Below are 23052 nucleotides of genomic sequence, written 5' to 3' on the forward strand. Positions count from 1 at the left end.
GCTACAGCCAAAATCATCTTCCGCAATTACCATTCTGACCATATTACCCCTTAGTCCTAATGCCCTTTTACTATCTCTTTACACATCTGTTCCAAAGTCTTTATTCTTACTTTCCATACTATAGAGAACTCTGTCTGATCACAGTTTGAGTTTCTTCTTTCTCTTCTCCCTTTTCACTTTGCCCTCTCTTCCCTTCACTTCCTTTGTTTCCTTTCATTCATGACTGTTTTTTTTTTTGTTTGTTTGTTTTTTTTGCATGCCATTCCCTGTGCTGGGAACACTCTGTCATCCCTATATGTGCTCTGTTCTCTAAATCCGTCCTCAAAATTCACTTCTTTTGGCTATCTTGACATCACTGATCTCCTCTTTGGCACTATCTGCCCCCTCTCTAACATATAACTACATTAAATATTTTAAAACAAGAGAAAATCACGAAACAAACAAAATAATTATCTTAATCCTTGAAAATAACACTGTCCTGTGAGCAGTTTTTTTCATTCTTTCCCTTGTTTCCTCTTTCTCTTCCTTATGGTCTTATTATTTCTCACTATGTTATTTGTCAGATTTATATGGCAAGACCATCAAGGCAGGTACCTGGCCCTCTTCTTTCTTAGTTAGTGCTAAATAAACAACAACAACAACAATAATAATGATAAGATATTAGCTTAATATAAGAAGTGAGTACTACTTTGTGTATTGTACATTCAGTCAATAAGAGGAAGTTACTCACCTTGTGAAGTGATGATGGTCCTTCGAGATGCGTGTCACTATGGGTGCTCCACTGTAGGTGTATTTGCGTCCCTGTGCCTCTAATTGGAAATTTTTGGTAGCAGTGTCCGTTGAACGGCACATGTGCTCTCCCTCCCTCGTGGTCTGTCTAGAGGCTATCAAGCGCTGCATGGTTGAACTCCCCTCAGTTTCTTCTCTATTGCAGAGCCCTTATGGAGAACTCTGAAGTAGAGGGGAGGAGGGCGGGTACACACATCTCAATGAACAATCGTTACTGCACAAGGTGAGTAACTTCCTCTTCTTCTTCGAGTAGTGTCTCTATGGGTGCTCCTCTGTAGATGACTCCCGAGCAGTACCCACCACTGGAGGCTGGGACTTCAGAGTGGAGTCTGTTACTACAGAGAGTACTGTGGAGTCAAAGATGGCATCAGATTCTGAATTTCCAGTGATCGCATAATGTTCTGCGAGAATGTGGGTGGAGGCCCAAGTTGCAGCTCTGCAGATTTCCAAAATAGGGACATCTTTAAGGAATGTGGCCAAGGTAGAAATTGACCTCATGGAGTGCATACAGACTCTGGGCGGAGGCAGCAGGTTGCACCCTTGATAACAATGTTGATTTATATGGGAAGCAGAGGCAACTTTAAGGAGAAACTTGGGATGCGGCCTCAGAGTTACTTTGTCTTTTAAAAAGACTGTGCATGGTGGGTACCATCAGGGTTGGTATTTCTCCTATGCGGCTAGCTGAGGTGATGGCAATTAGAAATGCTGTATTCATGGACAGGTGTAAGAGAGAGCAAGTTGCAATGGACTCAAAGGGAGGTCTAGTCAAAGCCCTGAGAACTAGGTTAAGATCCCAGGCTGGAGTGGATGGTCTCACATGTGGGGGAGAGATTTCCAATGTCCTTAAGGAATTTATGCGTCAGTGGGTGAGCAAACACAGAGTATCCATCTACCTGGTGGTGGAAAGCCATTTTCGCTGCAAGATGTACCTTAAGGAGATGAGTGCGAGTTTTGATCTCTTGAGTCTAAAATGTAGTGTAAAATCAGAAGGAGAGAAGATGAAGTTGGGTTTATGTGCTTAGGATGACAACAGACTTGGAATTGTTTCCATATTGTAGGTAAGTACATTGAGTGGTCAATTTTCGGCTGTATGGCAACATGTCTTTCACCTCATCAGAGCATTCTGCCTCTAGCCTTGGAACCAAGGAGCCAAGCTGGAGGTGGACTCGCAGGTTGGGGTGAAGCATCATCCCATTGTTTTGAGAGGAATGGGCCGAAGAGGAACTGGAGGATATATTTCCTTCTGTGTCAGGTAAGGGAACCAGACTTGTCTTGGCCAGGAGGGGCAATCAGAATAACTCTCACTTTGTCTCATTGAATTTTCAACAGATAGAAGAGGAAACTGGGGAAAGGCATATAAGAGGTCCCTGTGATGGTAGGATGAGGGCATCTCCCAATGAATGTTTCCCCAAGCCGGCCTTGGAGCAGTAATGAGGACATTTCTTGTTAAAGTAAGTAGTGAAGAGATCTGTAAGTCAGGGCTCCCCAAGGGGTGAATATATCTTGAAGCACTTCTGAGTTCAGTTCCCATTCGTGGTCATGAGAAAAATTCCAAGAGAGACTGTCAGCAGTCACTTTCTGTATCCCTGGCAAATAGACCACTGAGATGAGCACACTGTGATGGTTGCACCAATTCCAAAATTTGAGTGCTTCCGTGCAGAGGGAGGGAGGGAGATCTGGTACCCCATTGCCAATTTATGCAAAACATACAGATTATATTGTCCATCATGACCTTTGTGTGGGTGTTCTTGATGAAAGGCAGAAAGGTGCACAGGTGCTCCTGACAGCCCGTAACTCCAAAAGCTTGATATGGAGGGTCACTTCTGTGGAAGGCCACTTGCCCTGAACCTTGTGGTTGTGTAGGTAAGCTCCCCAGCCTATTAGGGAGGCATCCGTCTGTGAATCTGTTTAGTGGGAGGAATGTTCTCGCTTGTACTTCATCAAGGTTGATGCTGATAAACTCCAGTCACTGTACTGGGGTTAGTGCACCGCTACAATGGAGAGAACCCTGGAGAATATCCTGGCTGGAGCAGTCTGTACTGATAATGGTCCTGTCCAAAGGTTAACTGTAGGAATCTACTGTGCGATGGTTGTATCGCGATATGGAAGTAGACATCTTGTAGGTTGAGGGCTGGAAATCACTCTCCTTGCTCTAGAGCTGGTATAATGGCTGCTAGAATGACCCTCTTGAATATCTGTGCCTACACGTATTTAATTAATGCCCTTAGATCTAGAATGGGCCTCCAATCTTCCTTCGCCTCGGGGATCAGGAAATAATGGGAGTAAAACTCCTTGCTCCTGAGTTGCACCAGGTTCTATGGCCCATAGGCATAACAAATGATCTATTTCCTGATGAAGTAAGTTATCATGAGAATGGTCCCTGAAGAGGGATGGGGAAGGAGGATTGGGATGGGGGAGGGACATGAATTGAATGCCGTAACCCTTCAAAATAATCTCTAGGACTCATCTATCACAGGTGATATTCTCCCAAGTGCTGTGAAAGAGGGCCAGGTGACTTCTGAAGGGGCGTGACAGTTGTGTAGATGGCAGCTGTGTTGCAAGGTATAATTGTTCAGGCCCTCAACCAACCCGTCAAAAGAGCTTATAAGAGGCGGTCAGAGGTTGCAGATTGGGGTGCTGACTGCTTCTGCTTTTGAGTCCTGATCCTCTTACGCTGCAGCTCGTAACAGCGCTGAGATGGTGGGAATTGAGGAGGTTGTGACCTGTGCTATGGCTGAGAGGTATATCTACTCTTCTGTCCCGCAGTGTAGATTCCTAGGGAGTGTAATGTGGCCTGTGAATCCTTCAGGATGTGGACAGAAGAATCTGTCTTCTCGGAGAAGAGGTTGGGCCCTTCAAACTGGAGATCTTCTGCAGCTCTTTGGGCAACCCAGAAATGTATAGCCAAGAAGCCTGCCCATTACCACTGTCATGGAGACCGGGCAGGCCGCTGTATCAACTATGTCCCTTGCTTTCTCTAGCACCAGCCTGGGTATTAACTAACCCTCTGTGAAAATGGCCTGAAACTGCTCCTTCTGTGTCACCGGTAAATGTTCCAGAAACACACTGAGTTTCCAATCATTAATAAACTCATATTTGGCTATGACAGCTTGGTAATTTGCAACTCTGAATTGTAATGTCGCAGACAAATATGTTGTCCTACCAATCCTGATCACATGGGGTTGACTTGGCATAATGTTGCTTGCCTCGTGCCTTAACCACATCCACTATGATGGAGTTGTGTTGCAGATGTTGAAACAGGAAGTCTGCTTTTTTGGGAGGGATGTAGTATTGTTTTTTCATCTCTCTTGCTCATAGACTCATAGACTTTAAAGTCAGAAGGGACCACTATGATCTTCTAGTCTGACCTCCTGCACAACACAAGCCACAGAATCTCACTCACCCACTCCTGTAACAAACCCCTGACCTATGTCTGAGCTATTGAAGTCCTCAACTTGTGGTTTAAAGATTTCAAGGTGCAGAGAATCCTCCAGCAAGTGGCCAGTGCCCCCTGCTGCAGAGAAAGGCGAAAACCCCCCAGACCCTCTGCCAATCTGCCCTGGAGGAAAATTCCTTCCCGACCCCAAATATGGCGATCAGCTAAACCCTGAGCATGTGCGCAAGACTCACCAGCCAGACAGCCAGGAAAGAAGGTTGCTGGTTGATGCGATGGAGGCTGGTGTCTGCCATATGACTCCGACAGGATCTAGAAACGCCTCATTAATTGGGAGGGAAATTCTGGATAAGATGGTGGGGTGCAGAATATCCACCAACTTGTGATATGTATTTGCCACCTCCTGTAAGGGAATCTGCAGCTCATCTGCCACCCTCTTGATAAGATCTAGAAAGTTCTTAAAATCATACTTAGTGATAAGGGCAAGGCATTACAGCCTCATCTGGTGGAGATGAGGAGAAGTTTGCTGGAGGGGTAGCTTCCTCTTTGAGCTCTTCATCATGTTCTGAAAAGCTTTCTTCTCCCCAGGCTCAGGAGCTCTGGACAGACAGGCTGTAGGATACCATCTGGTGGATTCTTTCTGAAAGCCACTGGACGGCCGTGATTTGTGGGATGTGTACGTTGCCCAAGGATTGCAATATGGCCATTGGGTGGGGGAGGGGAGAACAAGAGCGGTGGGGTTACGCCAGCCGGCCTGTATCATAATAATGGGTCGGCTCAATGGAATTGAGGAGGACCCTTGTATTGTGATAGTGGGCCACGATGAGGAGCCAGGGAAATGATCTCCTGGCTGCTATCAGACTCGGCACTAGGTAACGGCAGCGCTGACTTGGATATTGGTGGTACATGGCCCGGTGCGGAGAGTGATTCTGGGTGCCAGGATGTTCTCAGTACCAAGGCCCCGGTACTGAATAATGGGAATTGCGATTCTTCCCCAACCATCAGGTCTCCAGAGTACTGGAGCTCATGTGGTACCATGGCTAACTCGGTACCGCAGAGGAGTGTCTGTGGTACGTTGTCAGTACCGATGGTTGAGAAGGCACAGAGTATTCCCTAGATGGGAGTTTTGTCACAACCGGTACCGAAAGTTCTCTCTGTGCCACACATTTAAAGATGGCATGGTAACTGTCCTTGTGGGATGGTATGGCTGCCTCAGAGCCTGAGCCCCTGGCTTCTCCAGGTGCCGCGGCAGAGCTCATAATGGAGGCCCCCTTCTGGGTACCGTGCTTCAGAGCTGCCGGTGTCGTCAGTACCAAGGTGGCTGCAGGGAACCCCTCTGGCTGGCCAATGACTCAGAGCCCTTTTTTTCTAGACTTTACAGGGGGAGACTGTTGGGTTTTTTTCCACGACTCTACCCCCTTTGAAGTTAAAGGCTCCGGGGATGATCCGGGGTCAGCACCGGAGTCCCCTGGAGACTGAAGTGCCTTCTCCATAAGGAGGAGTTTTAACTCCAGCTCCCAGGTTCTGCAAGACTGCATCTTTAGCTGGTGGCAGGGGAAGCATTTCTGAGGGATATGGGAGTCTCCCAGACACCAGTCACAGTGGGAATGCCTGGCTGTTATGGGAATTGACTCCTTGCAGGAGAGACATCTCTTGGAGCCCAGAGAGTTGGGCATGCCCCTGGGGGGCATGGGGCTATCACCCTCTAGCAATGAGGAATGCAAAAGAAAGGTCTTCTTTCCTACTCTTCTTCTTTTCCTCTTTTTTTGTTAACTGAAAAAACATAAGAGTCTTCTAAATGCCCTCTCCCACCCCAGGGAGGGGGGAATCCCCCCAGACAGGGCAGGAAATTTAAACAAAAGTTCTTTTTTTCTCCTTTAATCCCAACCAAATAAAAAGGAAACGCTAACTTTTAAGGAGAACAAAAGAAACAAAAACAAATACTACTTATGCTAATGATGCAGCTAAGGAAGGGACAACTGCTTGCTCTGTTTGAGGCCAAAGGTGGTTGGAAAGGAACTGAGCGGGGGTTCGCCTGCGCAGTGCTAGATAGCTTGTAGGCAGACCATGAGGGAGGGAGAATGCATGTGTGGGCTTAATGGACACTGCTACCAAAAATCTCTGGTTAGAGGCGGAGATACACCTACAATGGAGCACTGTAGTGGGGTGGTCACCCGCTCCTGTCCTGAGGGGTTTAAAGACAGCCCTGGGAGAGGGCTGTTGCAGGGGAAAGCAGCTACTAGACTGATTGGGGAAGCAGCCGCAGCTGGGCCACCCCCCAATCAGACCTTAGCTGGCCCTATATAAGAGGCTGGGAGCCAGAAGCTCCTCAGTCTCTCTCTAGCTGTAGAGGGAGATGGACCTGGCTGGAGGGACCTGAGCAGAGTACCTAAGTAGAGCAGGGCTAGGGAAAGGCAGAGGAGCTGGGAGGCTCCAGCCTGGAAAGCCCCAGGCTGCGGCCTAGCAGAAGGCCAACGGGTACTGGGGGTTGCAGAGGGCAGCCCAGGGGTAGGCAAAGGCAGGAGGTCCAAACCCAACCTTGCTGGTGATGAGTAGGCTGATACTGCAATCTGCTCCAGGGCCCTAGACGATGACTGGCAGTAGCCTTATACTGAGGGGAGGTGGAGATAGTGGGTGGGGGTTCCCCAGGGAGGGAAGACCCTGAGAGAAAGGGGTTACTGCCAAGGGGGCAGCACCCCAGATAACGGGTCACCGGGTCCCTGGGAGGGACACGGGGGCCAAGCGGTAGCGGGACACTGGCTTGCAGAGGGCGCTCCGGAGGCTGGATGAGCTAATTCCCAGAGACGACCAGCCAGAGGCGCCGCAGGGGTGAATCCCACTCGCCTACAAGCCATAGGGACACTACTCGAAGAAGAAGCAGTCTTCAGATTAAGAACTTTCAAACAAACAAAAGGAGCTCTTTTCTTGAAAACAGGCCAAAATTAGTAGGCAAAAATGTTTTTAAAACACTGGAGGAAGACAGTGTACAGGAACCATATGTGAATCACAAAATATATTCACAGTACATGAATAATTTAGCAACATTTAAGAAGAATATAGCGATCATCAAATATAGCAGTTTAATAGCCAACAAGTTCTTTCCCTGGGATTTGGGAGAACTATACCCTGAATTTGTAGTGAGATGAACTCTTTGATCTAATATATATTAGGATTTTAATTTAAGATATATTAAAGAGGTTATTTGGTAAAATAACACTAAAGACTGGCCTCAGGTAAATTGCTTTACCCTAAGCAAAGATAGATTTTGGTATCTTCCCTACTAATTGCTCCCTGTCTTCCTTTTCCCACCAGCTCACTCAGAAACGTACGAGGTCCTCTGTCTTCATTTCCTTCTCAGAACAATATCTCAGCTTCTGATCAGTCATGTGTAAGAAGTACTCTTAAAGTTCTTGAACACACTCCGGAATACTAAAGATTCTTGGGCATATGAGAGGCGGACACTCATTGCTCATGACTAAGCAGAAACCAGGATAACACCTTTTAGAAGGGAGTTGGTGGAATAGACCACCACCAGAAAAAAGTATGTTGGAGCTGGCCCAACTGCAATGGCCAGTGCAGCCTGAGCACTATTCTAGTGTTTCTTCCCCAGACATATTGCCTTAAGTGCCTGACTACTTAGCCTATGCCTAAGGCTACTCTTGATTATAATGATAAATGAAGTATGAAAAATGTTCAGGAAACCCTGTCATCACAAGCAAATGAAAAAAATATAAAATAAAAATACCATTATTTTCTGATCACTTCATATAAATGTATTAGTTACTCCCATCTTAACTCCCTCCAGCACAAAAATGATAATATTTAGAAAAAGTAGAAGTACAAGGAGAGAGAGAATAATATTTCAGTGATTGTATATTTTTTAAAAGTATAATAGTGGTCATCTTGAAAAAAATATAGCTTTTAGGTTTTTTTCCTCTGTGGACTGAGATTGTGTGACAAGAGTGTATATTAAAAGTTCTACAATCAATTAATCATTTACCGCTAAAATGGCACAAGGAAGTGGGTGTTTGTTTTTAAATAGAACAGTATGTGTGCGCTGGTTGTTTATGACTGAGTGTGGGTAACTGCATTGATTAAAACAGTACATAGAGCAGACAGGCCAGTGCAAGTTTCTCAGGCAGCTCTGCCAATGCACCTCAGTCTCAACATGCAACAATCCACTCTCATTTGAACAGAGGCTGCCAAACAGGCAAAGTCATGTGATGGTTTAGAGATCATATAAAATTGACTACACAGCTTATGAACATTGGTTGATCACATCCGATGTCCTGATTATGACAAAGAGGTCAATGCAGCATCCAAAGTTTCAGATTAAGGTGTAACTTCCCCAGATTGCATCAAGTCAACTGTGCTGTACTGTATACAGGGTGAAGGCAGGGATGGGATATATTTCCTGACCCCTTCAGAAAATTATCTCAAGTCACAGAATTTGATTACTTTCATTTACATAACTAGACATTATACTCATAAAATTATCCATCCCTTTAAAAAAATCCAGTTAAAGTTTCTTTCATTTAGAAGGGCATTTAATCTCACAGGTTAATTATGTGCTATGTCAAATAGCATTTATTTGTTCTAAATTTGCCAGCTATTAATTTCATTGAGTAATTCATTAGCCAGAGAAAAAGGAAGGCCAGTGTTTTTTTTTTTTTTTTCACTATCGCCTTTGTAATTTGGAACACAATTCTTCTCCTTTTTAAACTAGAAAAATCCCAGTTTTAAAGCTACCATATTTTAATCTTGCCATATCTCTTTTTCTGCTGCCCTTCAACATTTTACTTACTGTAGAATTTTCTTAGGGCCAGAGGACCAAAACTAGACCATGACTCCTGAAAGTAGCATACCATTATCCAATGGAATTTCACTGTTCCCTTTTCTATCCAGTGAGCATTCTATTTGCTTTATTAACTGCTAATGAACATTGGATACAGAGCTTCATTGACTATTTTTTTTGAAACCCTTGCGGGTTTGTGTTCTGGGTTATTTGGAGTGTCAGTACACTCGCGGGTGGCCCATCCAACCCTGTGTCAACTCAAGGTGACGTCGAGCATGGTAATATAATCATTACGAGAATCCCGTGAAGAGGGGAAGGTGGATAGGTTGGAAAAGAATAGTAGGAAAATAGAGATTGACATCGCATGAGGGATAGGATCTCATGGAACGGTATTCATCAGAACCTTCTTAAGCAACAGCGTCCGAAGACTAAGGCTGATCTTTTCAAGGTCTGGAGTCTCCCGGTTCCAGTCCCTTACTTCCGAAAAGCTACTGCCGCCTCCAGTCCTGGAGTCACAAGGTCGGCGTAGATGGCAGTTTATGAGAACCCCGCATTCTCACGCAAAGAAGGGCAGTTTGTTGCGAACCCGGAGGCTCGTCTTTCATTTTGTTTTTCAACACCGAGGTGTCGGCTTCTCCCACAGGGTGTTTTTCAGCCCAGTCACCCTGTGGGGCAGGGCAGCAGATCCTCAATGATACCTAAATCTTTTTCCTTAGGGGATCTAGCAAGTTCATGGCCCATAAGTATATATAATAGAAAGTTTAGAGTATTTTTGCCAAAGTGCATTTCATTGCATTTATCCAATTTGAACTTCATTTGCTGTTGTGCTGCCCAATCTCCCACAGCATTTATGTCTATCTGGAATTTTGCACACTCCTTCACATTTTTTATTAATCAAAACACTTTAGTGTCATCTGCAAATTTCAACAAACTTTCATCCAATTCTCCAGTCAAATCATTAATTGACACTACTTCCAAAGCTGAAACCTGGAGAAACAGGCATTAGAGGAAAGATAACAAATATTTTCACTCGTAACCTAAGCAGGGATGAGTCCTATAACCACAGATCTGAACACCCTATCATTGCCAATATGGGAAATGCACATCCTAGTCAGCAGGGTTGGATTTTGATGGTGGCAGGAGCAATAAAGGCACCCCTTTGGCTTAGGGAGGTCTTTGGGTCAGGGAAGCATCCTCATCCTGTTCCCCTCCTCCCCTCACTCTGCTGCTTGGATTTGGGTGGTGCCTGGTATTTGTGTTGGGTGGCGAGGGAGAAGGGTACATATCGCAGTAGTGTCTGGGATGGGGCAAACTTTGGGCCATGGTCACTGACTGATTTGTTCCCACCACCCCATTTTGGACCATTTAGGGAGCTTCCTGGATTTGAGCTGCCAGCTTCTGATGCCCTTAAGTTGCTCCACTCTTTCCTTCCTTCAGATAGATTCACTGGATCTCCTGGGATGTCAAGGGCTCAACTAATCACTTTTTTCAGGCCTTCAAGAGTTTTTCCCACAAGGCAGAACTGGCAAAATGTTTTGTGGGTGTTTTCAACTTCCTGACACAAAAGAGGCCTCGCTGATTCAATTAGAGTACTGATTAATGCAAATTGTGGCTAGTTTCTAGTGAAGATTGCAGGGTAGCAAGGTCATTTTGAGAACCTTCCAATTGTGGAATAACCAATCATTGTTCTGGGGCACTGGCATGGAATGGCGGATATATGCAGTCTTCAATGTTTGTGCATCTTGAAGCACCTCTTAACTCAAGTCTCCAATTTCCTTCAAGGAAAGAGGGGAGGAGTCTGGTTTTCCATGTCAGGTCCCATTGGCTGGCTGTGACACAGGGGTGGCAACAGGGCCGGCTCCAGGCACCAGCTGAGCAAGCTGGTGCTTGGGGTGGCAGATTGTTGGAGGCGGCATTCCGCCCAATCCTAGGGTGGCACGGCCGCTTCTCCTTTTTTTTTTTTGTTCTTGTTCCACTCCGGCCGCCCTATAGGGGGCGGCGGCGCGGAGAACCAGAGCGCCCTGCAGGGCAGTCCTCTTCCTTCCCTCCCGCCAACCGGAGCGGAGCCCTCGCGGCAGGCGGCAGGAGGCGGCACAGCGGGAGGGGCCGCGTGGCAGCGCCCCTGCTGTAGCCCTGGCCGCTCCCTTCTCTCTCTCTCCCACACGCTCCGTCCCCCCCCCCCCCCCCAAGCCGGTCCCCCTGCACCCGTGCTCCGGCTGCGCCGTAGGTTTTTGGTTTTTTTTTGCCTGGGGCGGCCAAAAAGCCAGAGCCGGCCCTGAGTGGCAGCGTCTCATTTCTGATACATCCTACACAATCTGTTTTTGTTGGGATGGAGTGCTGTTTTAACTCAAGTTCAGTAATTCTATAACAGGGATCGGCAACCTTTGGCACCCTGTTCTATAATAATTTAATTTTATAGTAAATCAATGAAGTTGAAGCCTTTAATCCATATTTTTATGTCTATGCCTCATTGCTCTAGTGTTCAGGCTGGATCCAAACTTTGCAGTTTGGGCCCATTACTTGATCCATTTATAAAGATTTATTTAATTTATTTAATGCCAGGTTTCCAGAAATGAAAGAACATTTCAGTACCCTAATGTGTTGTGCACATTTCAAAATATCCGAAAATATACACTTGTTTTTGATTCATTTGGAAACATAAATTTTATTTTTCTGTCAATGGGAATAAACCTTCAATTTCAGTGGCCCATAATTTTATGTCTGTTTCAGTATAAAACTTGAGTTCTATAATGACTGCACCAGTTAAGGTGGGGCAGAGATTGTCTGGGGCTTACCTGGGAAGGACAGCTCAGCTTTATGTGGGGAGGGGAGGGGGGAGGGAGGAAGGAGGTCAGAAACTGCTGTAGAAAATGTGCTCAGTAGTCAGCTTTGCAGCAATAACTCCCCCCTTCCCCCCCCCCCCCAGGAATGTGAGGTCCGAAGGGCATAAAGGTACAAAACCTGGGTTGGGCAAGTCTCTTGGTTCACTTATACAGCCCTCGATGGAGGGCAGTTGTTGCAGTACTGGGTCAAGGACAATACAGCTGCCGGTGCTCCTTGACGATCACACATGGGACAATGGGTTCTTTCTCCCCAGTAGGGCTGCTAGGCAAGAGGCCATTTGGAGATGTCTGGGAACCTGGCTGGGTTGTGGGGGGGGAGGGGAGGCAGCCAAGCAAATTGCTGGCACTTCCTTGTGGCAGATGTCCAGTACAGGTACTCCATAGGGAAGGCAGCCAGTGACCAGATAAATGGCCTGGTAAAGGACTTAAAAGGAGGTACTGGATAAAGGAACAGAACGGGGGAGGGGTTGAGGACTCCTCTAATTGGTACGGGCAGGGAGCCAACCTTCCCCCACCCTGTTCTCATAGCCCACCTTAACCCTCTTACGAGGCTGGTGGATGGTAAGGTCCAAGCCATGGGTCAACTGGGGGACCTGGATGGAAACAAAGGGGGCTGGCAGAAGCCCTGGAGAATTGATTTGAATAAACATGGATTTGCCTGCACTATACACTTTATCTGCTGGGTAGTCCCAGACATCTATATAATAAAGTTGCAGCCTGATTAAAATCCATAACAAGTTTCTCCTGTCCTTGCGGTGTACCCAGACAATTCCCCCACTGGTCTGACAAAGCCTAAGGTGTTTATTGTTGTTGAGTATTTTTTGTTTACTTTATTTTTTAAACTTCATGACATGTTGCAAAGCCCACCAGTACCTAAGTTATTAAACTGAGAGGGTAGCTTGAGTGGGTTGACCGTCTTTTACTGTTACAGGTATCTGACGAAGCGGGTATTCACCCACAAAAGCTTATGCTCCAATACGTCTGTTAGTCTATAAGGTGCCATAGGACTCTTTGTCGCCTTTTACTGTTTAGGAACTTTTCTTTGAGTTGACTTTTCTTTATTAAGTTAGTTATTTGTCCTAGTTCTCTCCACACTTCAAGTTCTAAGCATGCATCTGATTCTTAGGGCAGGAGGACCCTACCCCCACCCCAGTGGCAAGGGATTAGCAGACAGAGTGCAGATGGAAAATTTTTGAGGCTTTTACATGACTAGACATTCATCGGGAGGATCTGATTGGAATGTATTTATATAACTTGAAATATAGGTACCGGTACATATATACTAGAGAAAGAAACACAAGTAAACATATTAAATGAAAAGCAGGATCCAAAAAACTACTTACAATACGAACAAGCCAGGACAGCGTAGAAGTAGATGTTGAATAATGGGTGTTGTAGTGATAAGGTGGAGTCTGATCATCTTCCCAAGTCTCGTAGCGCTCGGCATAGAAAACTGCTCTCTTTGGGTTCAAAGCACCAATGGGCTGCAAAGAGATGAAAAGATGAATAATTATAACAGATGAAGGGTAGTATGCTTTGGATCAGTGTGTCACTTTTATTCTGCATACATTAGCTAAGATTCACTATATATGAAATTCAGCAGCCAAGTGTAGATAACTTATTCCACATTGTGCTAATCCATTTAGATTACTGAGATGGATTTGGAATTTTATTTCAAAGGCTGGATCTACTAAAACTCTCATAACTTTTCTTTTCTTTTCCTTTTATTAATTGACAAATATATGTGATCCACATCTGCAAAGTTTCAAAGACTTTCTTGAAGTCAGAGTTGTTTCCCAATTAATGCAGTAACATTATTCTGGAAATACACTTTTAAATGGCATTTAAAATGCATTAAGACCAAACTAATATTTCTGTTATTGTCATTCACCATAATGATACAGCTAATGAAAAGTGACTTTCGCTCACACGGGATACTTTGTAATGCACATTTCATGATGAAAAGATTTCACGCAGAACTGGTGGGTGGTGTTTGGTGATCCTAAACAGAAATACTTGAAAACATTCATAGTCCTGCAAGACAGCAGCTACACTCTGACTGAACAAAACCAGGCTTCACAGAGAGAAACCAACAATCTTCTTACTTAAAAGAAATATGAATACTTTGTGAGTTTTAATTTCTGTCATAATTCTTTGCAAAATATACTTGTTATGGCTGCCTGTCTATATTATGTGGCTACTGTGGGAAAATATAGAAAGGTACTGGGATAAAGAAAATACATTGGGATGGAATATATATCAAACTGTGAGATAATACATGTAAAGTGATCTTAAATATGTATTTTTCAGATAAGATGTTACTAAATTATTTATCTAAAGTATTAACTGTAACAACAAAAGCAATAGTAATCTGCTAAGAACCGTCAAGGATTAAATTTTAGTATTAAAATTAATAAAATGTGGTTTCACGTTCAGAGGAACACACATTACTACACACTAGGATGAATAGTTCCAAAACGTATTGACATTTTTATTTATTAGAATCCCAAAAAACTACTTCATGTACATTACAGTGATACAAATAATTAAGAGTTTTGGTGTTTTTATAATAAACCCCTATTAATCAGCGATTTACAACTTGAACATGAGTATTTACTCATGGATTTTGTAATATTTTTCTCAAAATACTAGAAGTTGTTCAACATTATTTTGAACTAATCAGCACATTTCAATATATACTCAATATCCAATATTTTATATCAAAGCTATAACCTCAAATTTATTTTACTTTATTATTACACTTGTATCTTTTATAGAAAATTGGTCTGGCCATTGGAAAAATGAAAAATGTGTGCTCCAAATTTCATTCTGGAGCATATTTTTCATGGTTAGTTTAAAGTCATCTTACATTTGGAAAGAGTAGACTATCAAACCAGTATGAATGCCATCATCATTATGTTATGTATATCCCTAGAAGCTATTACTAGCAGAGTTTTAATTAAGTATTTACTGGTTCTGAATTTCCCGGGTCTTTAGAGATGTCTGCGTGTTAATAAGACTGAAGTAGAGCACATTTGTTTCACAATTTACATAGTGTAACTAACTTCAAAGATAGTTAATATTGTTCAATTCTGCGAATAATTATACTTCGAGTCAATGCTGTACCAGCATTTTGGTTTACCCTAAACATTCTGAGTGCTTAATACTTTGCTGTGTCATGGGTATGCTAATAGCTTTCTCATATGTGTAAAATGTCTGAGTAATCCCTAAGGATCAGCCTTATCTGATACAGATTGCACTGCAAGGCCTCACATAACATTCTTGAAAGAGAAGCATGACCATTCCCTAATCTCTTCCAGGAGTCTTCTCAACTACTGAAAAAAGAATAAAATAAATATTTACATTTTTATTTTACTCATGTGTCATCAGTTATTCAATCTCTTCAGTCTTTTACAGTTTAGCTCTTGTGTCTAAAGAAAATGCTCAGACATTGTTACAGTATATAATTTGCAAAAATCTTTGCTTAAACAATTAATTTCTAGAAAGAGTAACTTACTAAATGACTATTTTCTTTTCCTATTGATTTGACATACTATAAAAACACACTTTTAGTCACCACAGAACTTTACTAATTCTCACTAATGTCCGGGGTCACTTTGTGATTAACTGAATTCTGCAAAAGGGTGAATGAAATAAAAATGTACTGACTAGGAGCAATCTCACTGCTGCCAGTTAGGGTTCACTTCCCAAATCCCTATGGCTATTTGAAAATTTTAAAAGCTTTATTTTCAATTGCAAGGGTATAGTTGACGATGCTTGTTAACAATCAATGCTCATTCCTTCTGAGAAGCAAATACAGAATGAGTTAGTGTGACAGGATTTTGTATCTTCCACAATGTAAAAGCCAGTGAGAGTTCTTAATCCACTGTAACAGCACTAGCAAATATTGGGAGCTTCAAATGACAAAGATGTGACATATCAAGGTTTTATTATAAATATGTGCAAGATGGCCTAGTTGGGAGTGAATGTGTCTAATGGTTAGAGCAGGTTGGGAATCAAAGCTCTAGAGTTCTAATCCTATATTTTCAACTGATTTGCTGTTGCATAGCCTTCACCAAATGAATCACAACCTCTTTTGCCTTAATTTCTCCATCTGCAAAATGGGTATAAACACAAGGACTTTTGTGAGACTTAAATGATGCTTGAAAACTATTTTGAAATATTTTAATGGAAACAGTTATACACTAGCAAGATGCTATTATTCTCTTTAATGAAGATTTACACCTATATTTCAAAGATATATTTTTGATGTGAGCTTCTATGTTTTTGTCACATTTAATGTAAAATGTACTGATGCTTCCATTTCTCCAAGCAGCTGACAATATGATTTCCAAGCATCATAGAAAACATTGATGTAAACACCACTGTGCTTCTGCGGTCTTTTAGGCTGAAGAAGTGATATTTCAATTTAGCAGTCTGATATTAGCTATAAGGTTATACACTATTATTTTCATGTCATAAAGAGACAAGCTACTGCTTCTAGAAGATACATATTCAATCTACTTCATTAAATTAAAAAGCTGTGTTCTGAAGACTACACTTATCCTCATCAACATTCTTTTCAGACTTAGAATTCAGTTTTCTTTCAATTACCTTAGGATTCATTGGATTGGGAGGATCTGAATCACACATAATGTGTTTGCTGAATAAAATGGATAATTTAGGCGAAACCCGATTGTCACTTCCTGCATGAAAAACCATGGAAGAGAACTTCTCATGTAGAAATCTCCATGAGGAATCCCTTGTCCCAGAGAGGGAACAAAGGATGGAGGGAGAGAGATGGGGTTTGCTTCCATGTGGAAGGTGTCAACTTGACTCTCACTCTCTACCCTTTACAGGTCACAGATTGCAAGGTGGAAGGATGGGTTAGTAGTTGGGGAACTAGCCTGCTACTCTGAAGACCCATATTCAATTTCCTACTGCATTACAGACTTCTTGTATGGCTATGGATGAGTCACTTGGTCTTTTTCTTTGCCTCAGTTCTCCATTTGTAAAATGGGGATAGTACTTCCCTACCTCAGTTGGAGGTGCAAAGATAAGTCCATAAATACTTGGGAAGTGTACAGATTATGCCGTAATGGGGGTCATAAAAGAACCTTGACAGTTGACTTTGTGTATTGACAATGCCTCCATGAGCTCTGGGGAATGTGGCTAAGCACTCCTATACCTTTCGAATGAGTATAGAATAAGCTTCTCACTCTCACTAGGCCATCTCTGCTGACCAGTGGAGAAGGCACAGCAAGGACATGGCCCTGACCATATCCCTCTCATTATTTCCCTCTTTGGGGATGCTAGCACTGCTGTGAAAACTACCCTTGAGAAGTTCTAATGCTTGCTGAGTGTAAGAACGGGATAGTTACTAGTCTAGATGATCTGTGCAAAGGGTACAGTTCAGAATCATCTTAGAATTTGCTCCAGGTTAGAAATCTGCCATTTATTTAAACAAATTTTCTCTTGAAGAAAGTCTCTTGATTTTGCTAACACAAGCTAAAATTTTCAGATAAATCTGCAGAACACTTAATGAAACAACAAAAATATGATTTAATATCACTTCCATCCTTAGATTCACCTCCCCCAACATGTCTAATAGTCATGCAGAGAGAGATTACACCCCATAGCTGCATATGTGGCGAGGTCCTCCAGACATGGATCTCCCCTCACCGCACAAGAGAGGAAGTGAATGGGATCAGTAACTTCCTAGGCATTGTCCCTACCCCAGATTTCACAGAGAGTATCTACACAGCTCCCATTATCATGCCATCTGAGCATCTCACAACATTTAATCAATTTATCAGTAACAGCATCCCAGTGAGTTAGGGAAGTAGTATCTCCATTTCACATACAGGTCACTGAGGCACAAAGGGATTAAATGACTTTCCCAAAGGTCACTCAGGAAGTGTAAAGCAAAGCTGGGAACCCAAATATCCTGAGTCCCAGTCTAGAGCCTTAGATGCATGCCTAGTCTAGCAGTCTAATTTACTCGGGCTAATTCATTGTTCTGACACTTCATGTGAAAAAAATTTATTATAGAAATTGTTACAAAATGGCCATTTCATTGAAATATATAGTTTCCTTTGTTTTATAAAAAGAGCGTCTTCATATTTCTTTAACTTTCTATGTTTAAAAACCTCTTCTGCATAAGGTCAGATCAAATAATATCTAATTATTCACTCTACATGATGTGTTTCTAAAATCTACCAACAAAGTAATCCACTATTTTACTACAGCCAAAATCTTATCTCTGCAAGTTTGTAAAATAAAAGATACTATAGCCAACTAATGTCCAACCATTTTACTTTTAATGTACTATACTGCACAAAAAGCTGGTTGTTACAACCTATTTTAGTCAACACAATTTGTGCTGATTTTTTTCCATTAAAAACAAAGTGAGTATTTGGTTTAACATCAGAACATTGCTGCTATTTGCTCCATGGCATGTTACCTGGATAACTGACTAATCTCTTTTGGTTTTCAGTCTTTCAACCAGTGTATTGCTGATAAATTTAATGCTTTTATCCATTGGACATGTTATGCTAACTCATGTGGTATTTATAGAAGTACATTCCTCACTACAGTAGTGCCAAATTTATCCTCTTATTGGTTTGGTCACTAAAATATTGCTGTTATATGGTCCTGACCTACACAATATCTATTTTATTTATTTATCTGCAGTTCTAATGCATGCAACAATGTGGTATTTGATTGCCGAGGAAATAATACCATGTGTAGATTTAATCTGGCTCAGTCTAAACAGTTGATTTTTTTTAATTGATGTAAACAACGCTTTAAGGTAGAAAATTTTAAAACTTAATTGAAGAACTTAAATGCTAAAAACTACTTTAAATTTATCCAAAAATATAAGCTGTTTTATGGCTAGTAGATTAATAAATACTTTTTTTCTTTCAGCATAACTAATTCAGATTCTGAAGTATAGGAGTTTTGTTCAGTACATTCATTTTTAAAGTAAGAAAGGTAAATGCTTAATTTTATGGCTTATACAAGACTGAAATTTAACTCATTTCCCTGTTGGTGGTATATTTGCATATTGTAAAGGGCAAAGTTAAAAATAAAATGAAGAAATTTGTGCAGCTTAGGTCTGGTTAGAAAGGCTTTTGCTAACCACATAAACTCCATTATATAGTATATAGACATTTGGCAGTATTAAGAGTGGTTTGCCTTGAAATACTCACACTTGGGTGCGTTCATTTGAATTATTACATTTAGAAGCCTTGAGGCATTATCACTTCCTTTTCTTAAAGTGGCACAGTAATATGGGAAAGTGGTTATGCTTATCATTATCTGTCAGTCAAACACCTTCCGCATTAACAAAATATAATTTTTCCATTCAATGAATGGGCGTGTGATGGCTCATACACATGTCAATATTAGTAGGACTTTGCCTTACGAAAAAACCATTTTATTTAACAGGATGCATGACTGGAAGTAAATGAGGAAAAATTCCCATTTACACTTTAATGAGCAGGGACAATGTAGCTTGTCAAACTCATGCACTCACTGTAATTTAGGAATAAACGTCATATAATTTTACACAAACAAATCACATTAAATTCTAAGTGCTATCCTTAAAGAAATTCAGTGTACAATATGACCTGAACACATTTCTCATGTGAATACTCACTGCCACTGGTATTTTTGCATGGAAAATCTCAATAAATGAGAAAAGAAACAGATCACCTGATGGTTTGGTAGTGAAAAGATAATCTATGTATCTATGACAGCCTCTTTCATTAGCTTTTCATCCTGTCAAACAATAAATATAACCTTTAACCTTGTATATGTAATGAATAAAACTTGAGCTTACACTGCCTAATCAAATGAGGGGTCCAATATATCTTACAGCTACAGCACCTTGATTGCCCCTATGCCCTTTTTTATAAATCTCCAATTAAGCATCTAAGGAAAAAAAACAAGGGATAGAAAATTTGACAAAATACTATGAACAAAGAGAATGTGCCTATTTTTAAACTAGTATTTAAATTTGATTGTTTGTGACTGGACAAGCAGTTCTTTAAACGTACGAAGATACTATAATGATAGATGCAATACAGCAACCTGAACAATACAGAATGGAAACACTGACATATAATGTAAGCTCAAAATTATTTTGTTTTATGGAAATGTAAATATATAACTATGGTACTAAATAAATGTAAAAACAAACATGACTTACTATAATACTATTTATACTTGTCACTTATATGGTGAGCAAATTACCTATATAAACATTATTTTCCACAAAATATAAAACATTAATATTATATAACATACCTGACTCAAAGCAACAAAGATATGGAAATGTAAGGTAGCTGAATTTTTATTTCCTTGCTTTTGTGGGTTTGTGACAGGTATGTTAGGTGTGTAGCAACCGTAACTGCTTGTGGAAGAAAATTTTAGGGTATTAATTTCCTATACTTTTTTTTTAAAAGGATGGGGACTTAGGCAACAGGGTTGAGGGCAGACCTGTGAGAAGGTAGAAGTGCAGCTGCTACCAGAGAAGATTTTATCCATCAGTGGCTATGCAGGAAGTCCTAATGTGCCAGCAGCAGTGCAGGAACACTTCTTCGTTGTAGATTAAAATCTGACAGAAAGGGATAGCTCCTGATGGAGAAGATTTAACATGTGCCCAGCTCCCCATCAATCTGACCTGTGTGCATAGCACATAACCTTTCAGCTGTAATGTGAATAATGACTAAAAATTAGCAACTCAATTTTTTTAAACCCTACCCATTGCACTAGACCTACTCAGGATCCACCTCTCTACCAAATTTTGTGGAGACAGACAATGAAAGTAGGATTGCCAAGAAAAAATTTCAGCCACAGTCCAATGACAAAGACTTCCTACTGAAAATGTTTGAAGAGTAACGAGACAAAAACTACACAGAACATTCAAAAGACACAAAAACTAACCATGTGTGAAATTTCACATTGGCTAGTCAACTACCTTCACAGAAAAATAAAAATCTATGCTCCATTTTAAGACCATTTTGAAATGCAACCTATTTAGTTGCTACTAGGCGCCACCAGAATAATGTGTTAATGAAATCTTATAATTATTTTCTTTTTATCCATAAGAACCTCAAGTGGTTTGCAGATTACATATAGGGATGGCTTTTCCACCACTGATTACACCCCACATCTTGGTTGCAATGCAGCAGCTATTTGGCTTCAGCAACACTATATACAATGAATTTCAACAGAGGAACTGCTGAGCACTCTGAACTTTTCCAGTTTGAACTATAGGGTAATTTTAGATTAACAGGATATACTTATCCAAATTGGGCAGTATAGGATTCTGGGGTAAAGTATTATTATGAAAAGTGGGAAAAGATTCTTTAATATGAACACAAGTAGTCAGGGACTTGCTTTTGAATCTCCTCTAAAAGAACAACACAGCACTTCCTAATACCATAAAAAATGCTAATTCACTAACAAGTCACTACTGACTCAGAAAGAAAAATGAACCTACTAAATCAGTAAGCTACTCCCTGTAACACCTATGTTCCTTGATGGGATCCCATCCAAATATGGACTCAATCAGACCTAAATTGTTTAAAAAAATCTCATGAAACCATATTCTGGAGTAATCTCAGTGCATTGTACTATGCAAACTGCTGCATGCTGCTGCAAATATTAAAAAACGAAATCTGAAAGATTTTGAAAGATGAAGACTCTTATTCATATGTTTTATCATTATCATAAACAATATTGAAAAGTGAAAAACTATTTTCACTTTCTTGGGAATGACTTGACATACTGGTACTATCAATGCTGATATCCTACTATTGTAGATTTTGTTTTCACTCTTGATATAAATTACAATCTCATTATATACTTGCAAAGAATTTCTTTGGAAAATTTTAAATAATATTGTGAAAGAGCAGAATGCCCTGCATAACCTGAGGCTAGACCTCAACCAGTTTGTTTAGATCTGGCCTTTTTAAAATTTAATTTAGGTATTTATGTTTTTTAAGAAAAAATGGGATTATATGCAGGTTTACCATTGAATCAGTCCCTCCAGCTGCTTTATCTATCCAAGTACTATCCATACATGCCAAGTGCAAAATTAGTCTAGACGTGTCATGAGAGCAGGCTTCCCAGCAAGATTACAGTACTTCTGGCTTCTAGGGGTACTGCAAGGAAAGTCCTTCTAGCATTTATGCTTCCAAACCCCTCTGGATCAAGGAAATTCAGAGATTCATGGAAATGAACTAAATATTTAAAAGTTAACTACATGTGTCAAGATATGTTTATTTCTATTTATCTTTCTCTCATTTTGTAAAATTGCTAATAAAATATCTTTTGTTTACAACTATTTGGATGAGATCTTGATATCTAGGCATACACACAGCTACCCTCCTGTAGCCAATCAATAAAGGACATAAAAACATCATAATATAAAGATTCAATCTAAAACAGAAAAGTCTTATGTAGGTGACATCCTAAAAGGACAAATTATGTGCCATAGAAATCACCTTCTACTTATGAAATTATTTTGTCATTTACTCTTTTAACGTGCCGTGTAATGGCATGTGAAGTAAGGAAATCTATCTTTATAAACCTGAACCTAAAATAACACAAGCGCAAAAATGGTTCTGACACAAGTGCCAAATGTTGTCTTTAACAGGGCATGTTGGGACTTTATGCTTGCTTTCCTAAATCTATATTTGAATTTTTACACAAGTCCATAAGGCTGAAAACTAATGATTTCAGGAGCTATGGAAACCTTCCTTTTTATATTTACAGAGGTTTAATATGTCTCAAACTAGTTTTGCCACTGCGCTCATAAAATACATCAGACACCTTAAAAATAAGTTCCCATTTAACACTTATTTGATATAACAAAACAATACCAACCTTCCATAACAAAAAATATCAAAATAACTTATAGATTCATAGAATATCAGGGTTGGAAGGGACCTCAGGAGGTCATCTAGTCCAACCCCCTGCTCAAAGTAGGACCAATCCCCAGACAGATTTTTGCCCCAGATCCCTAAATGGCCCCCTCAAGGATTGAACTCACAACCCTGGGTTTAGCAGGCCAATGCTCAAACCACTGAACTATCCCTCCTCCCATATGCCGTCATAAAATAATTATCTTTTCCTGCCAAACTTATTAATTCCACCTATTTAGTAACAAAAATTTAAAATATTCTATTTCATTAAGAAGTTTGGCTAGATTTCTTTAACAT

The 23052-nt window shown here is 41.0% G+C and overlaps 1 protein-coding gene across 14 annotated transcripts in view; it reads right to left on the reverse strand.

Annotated features, from left to right (window-relative positions):
- The window catches only part of NBEA (neurobeachin), an 834265-nt gene that overhangs the window by 110927 nt on the left and 700286 nt on the right, over positions 1 to 23052 (reverse strand). For all 14 annotated transcript variants that reach the window (XM_034758618.1, XM_034758629.1, XM_034758620.1 and 11 more), the window contains one exon: positions 13165 to 13305. In XM_034758618.1, coding sequence (XP_034614509.1) covers positions 13165 to 13305 — 141 coding nt within the window. The remainder of the gene's footprint in view (positions 1 to 13164; positions 13306 to 23052) is intronic.

Source organism: Trachemys scripta, chromosome 1 (genome assembly GCF_013100865.1).
Source record: "Trachemys scripta elegans isolate TJP31775 chromosome 1, CAS_Tse_1.0, whole genome shotgun sequence".
In the NCBI taxonomy this organism is placed as follows: domain Eukaryota; kingdom Metazoa; phylum Chordata; order Testudines; family Emydidae; genus Trachemys; species Trachemys scripta.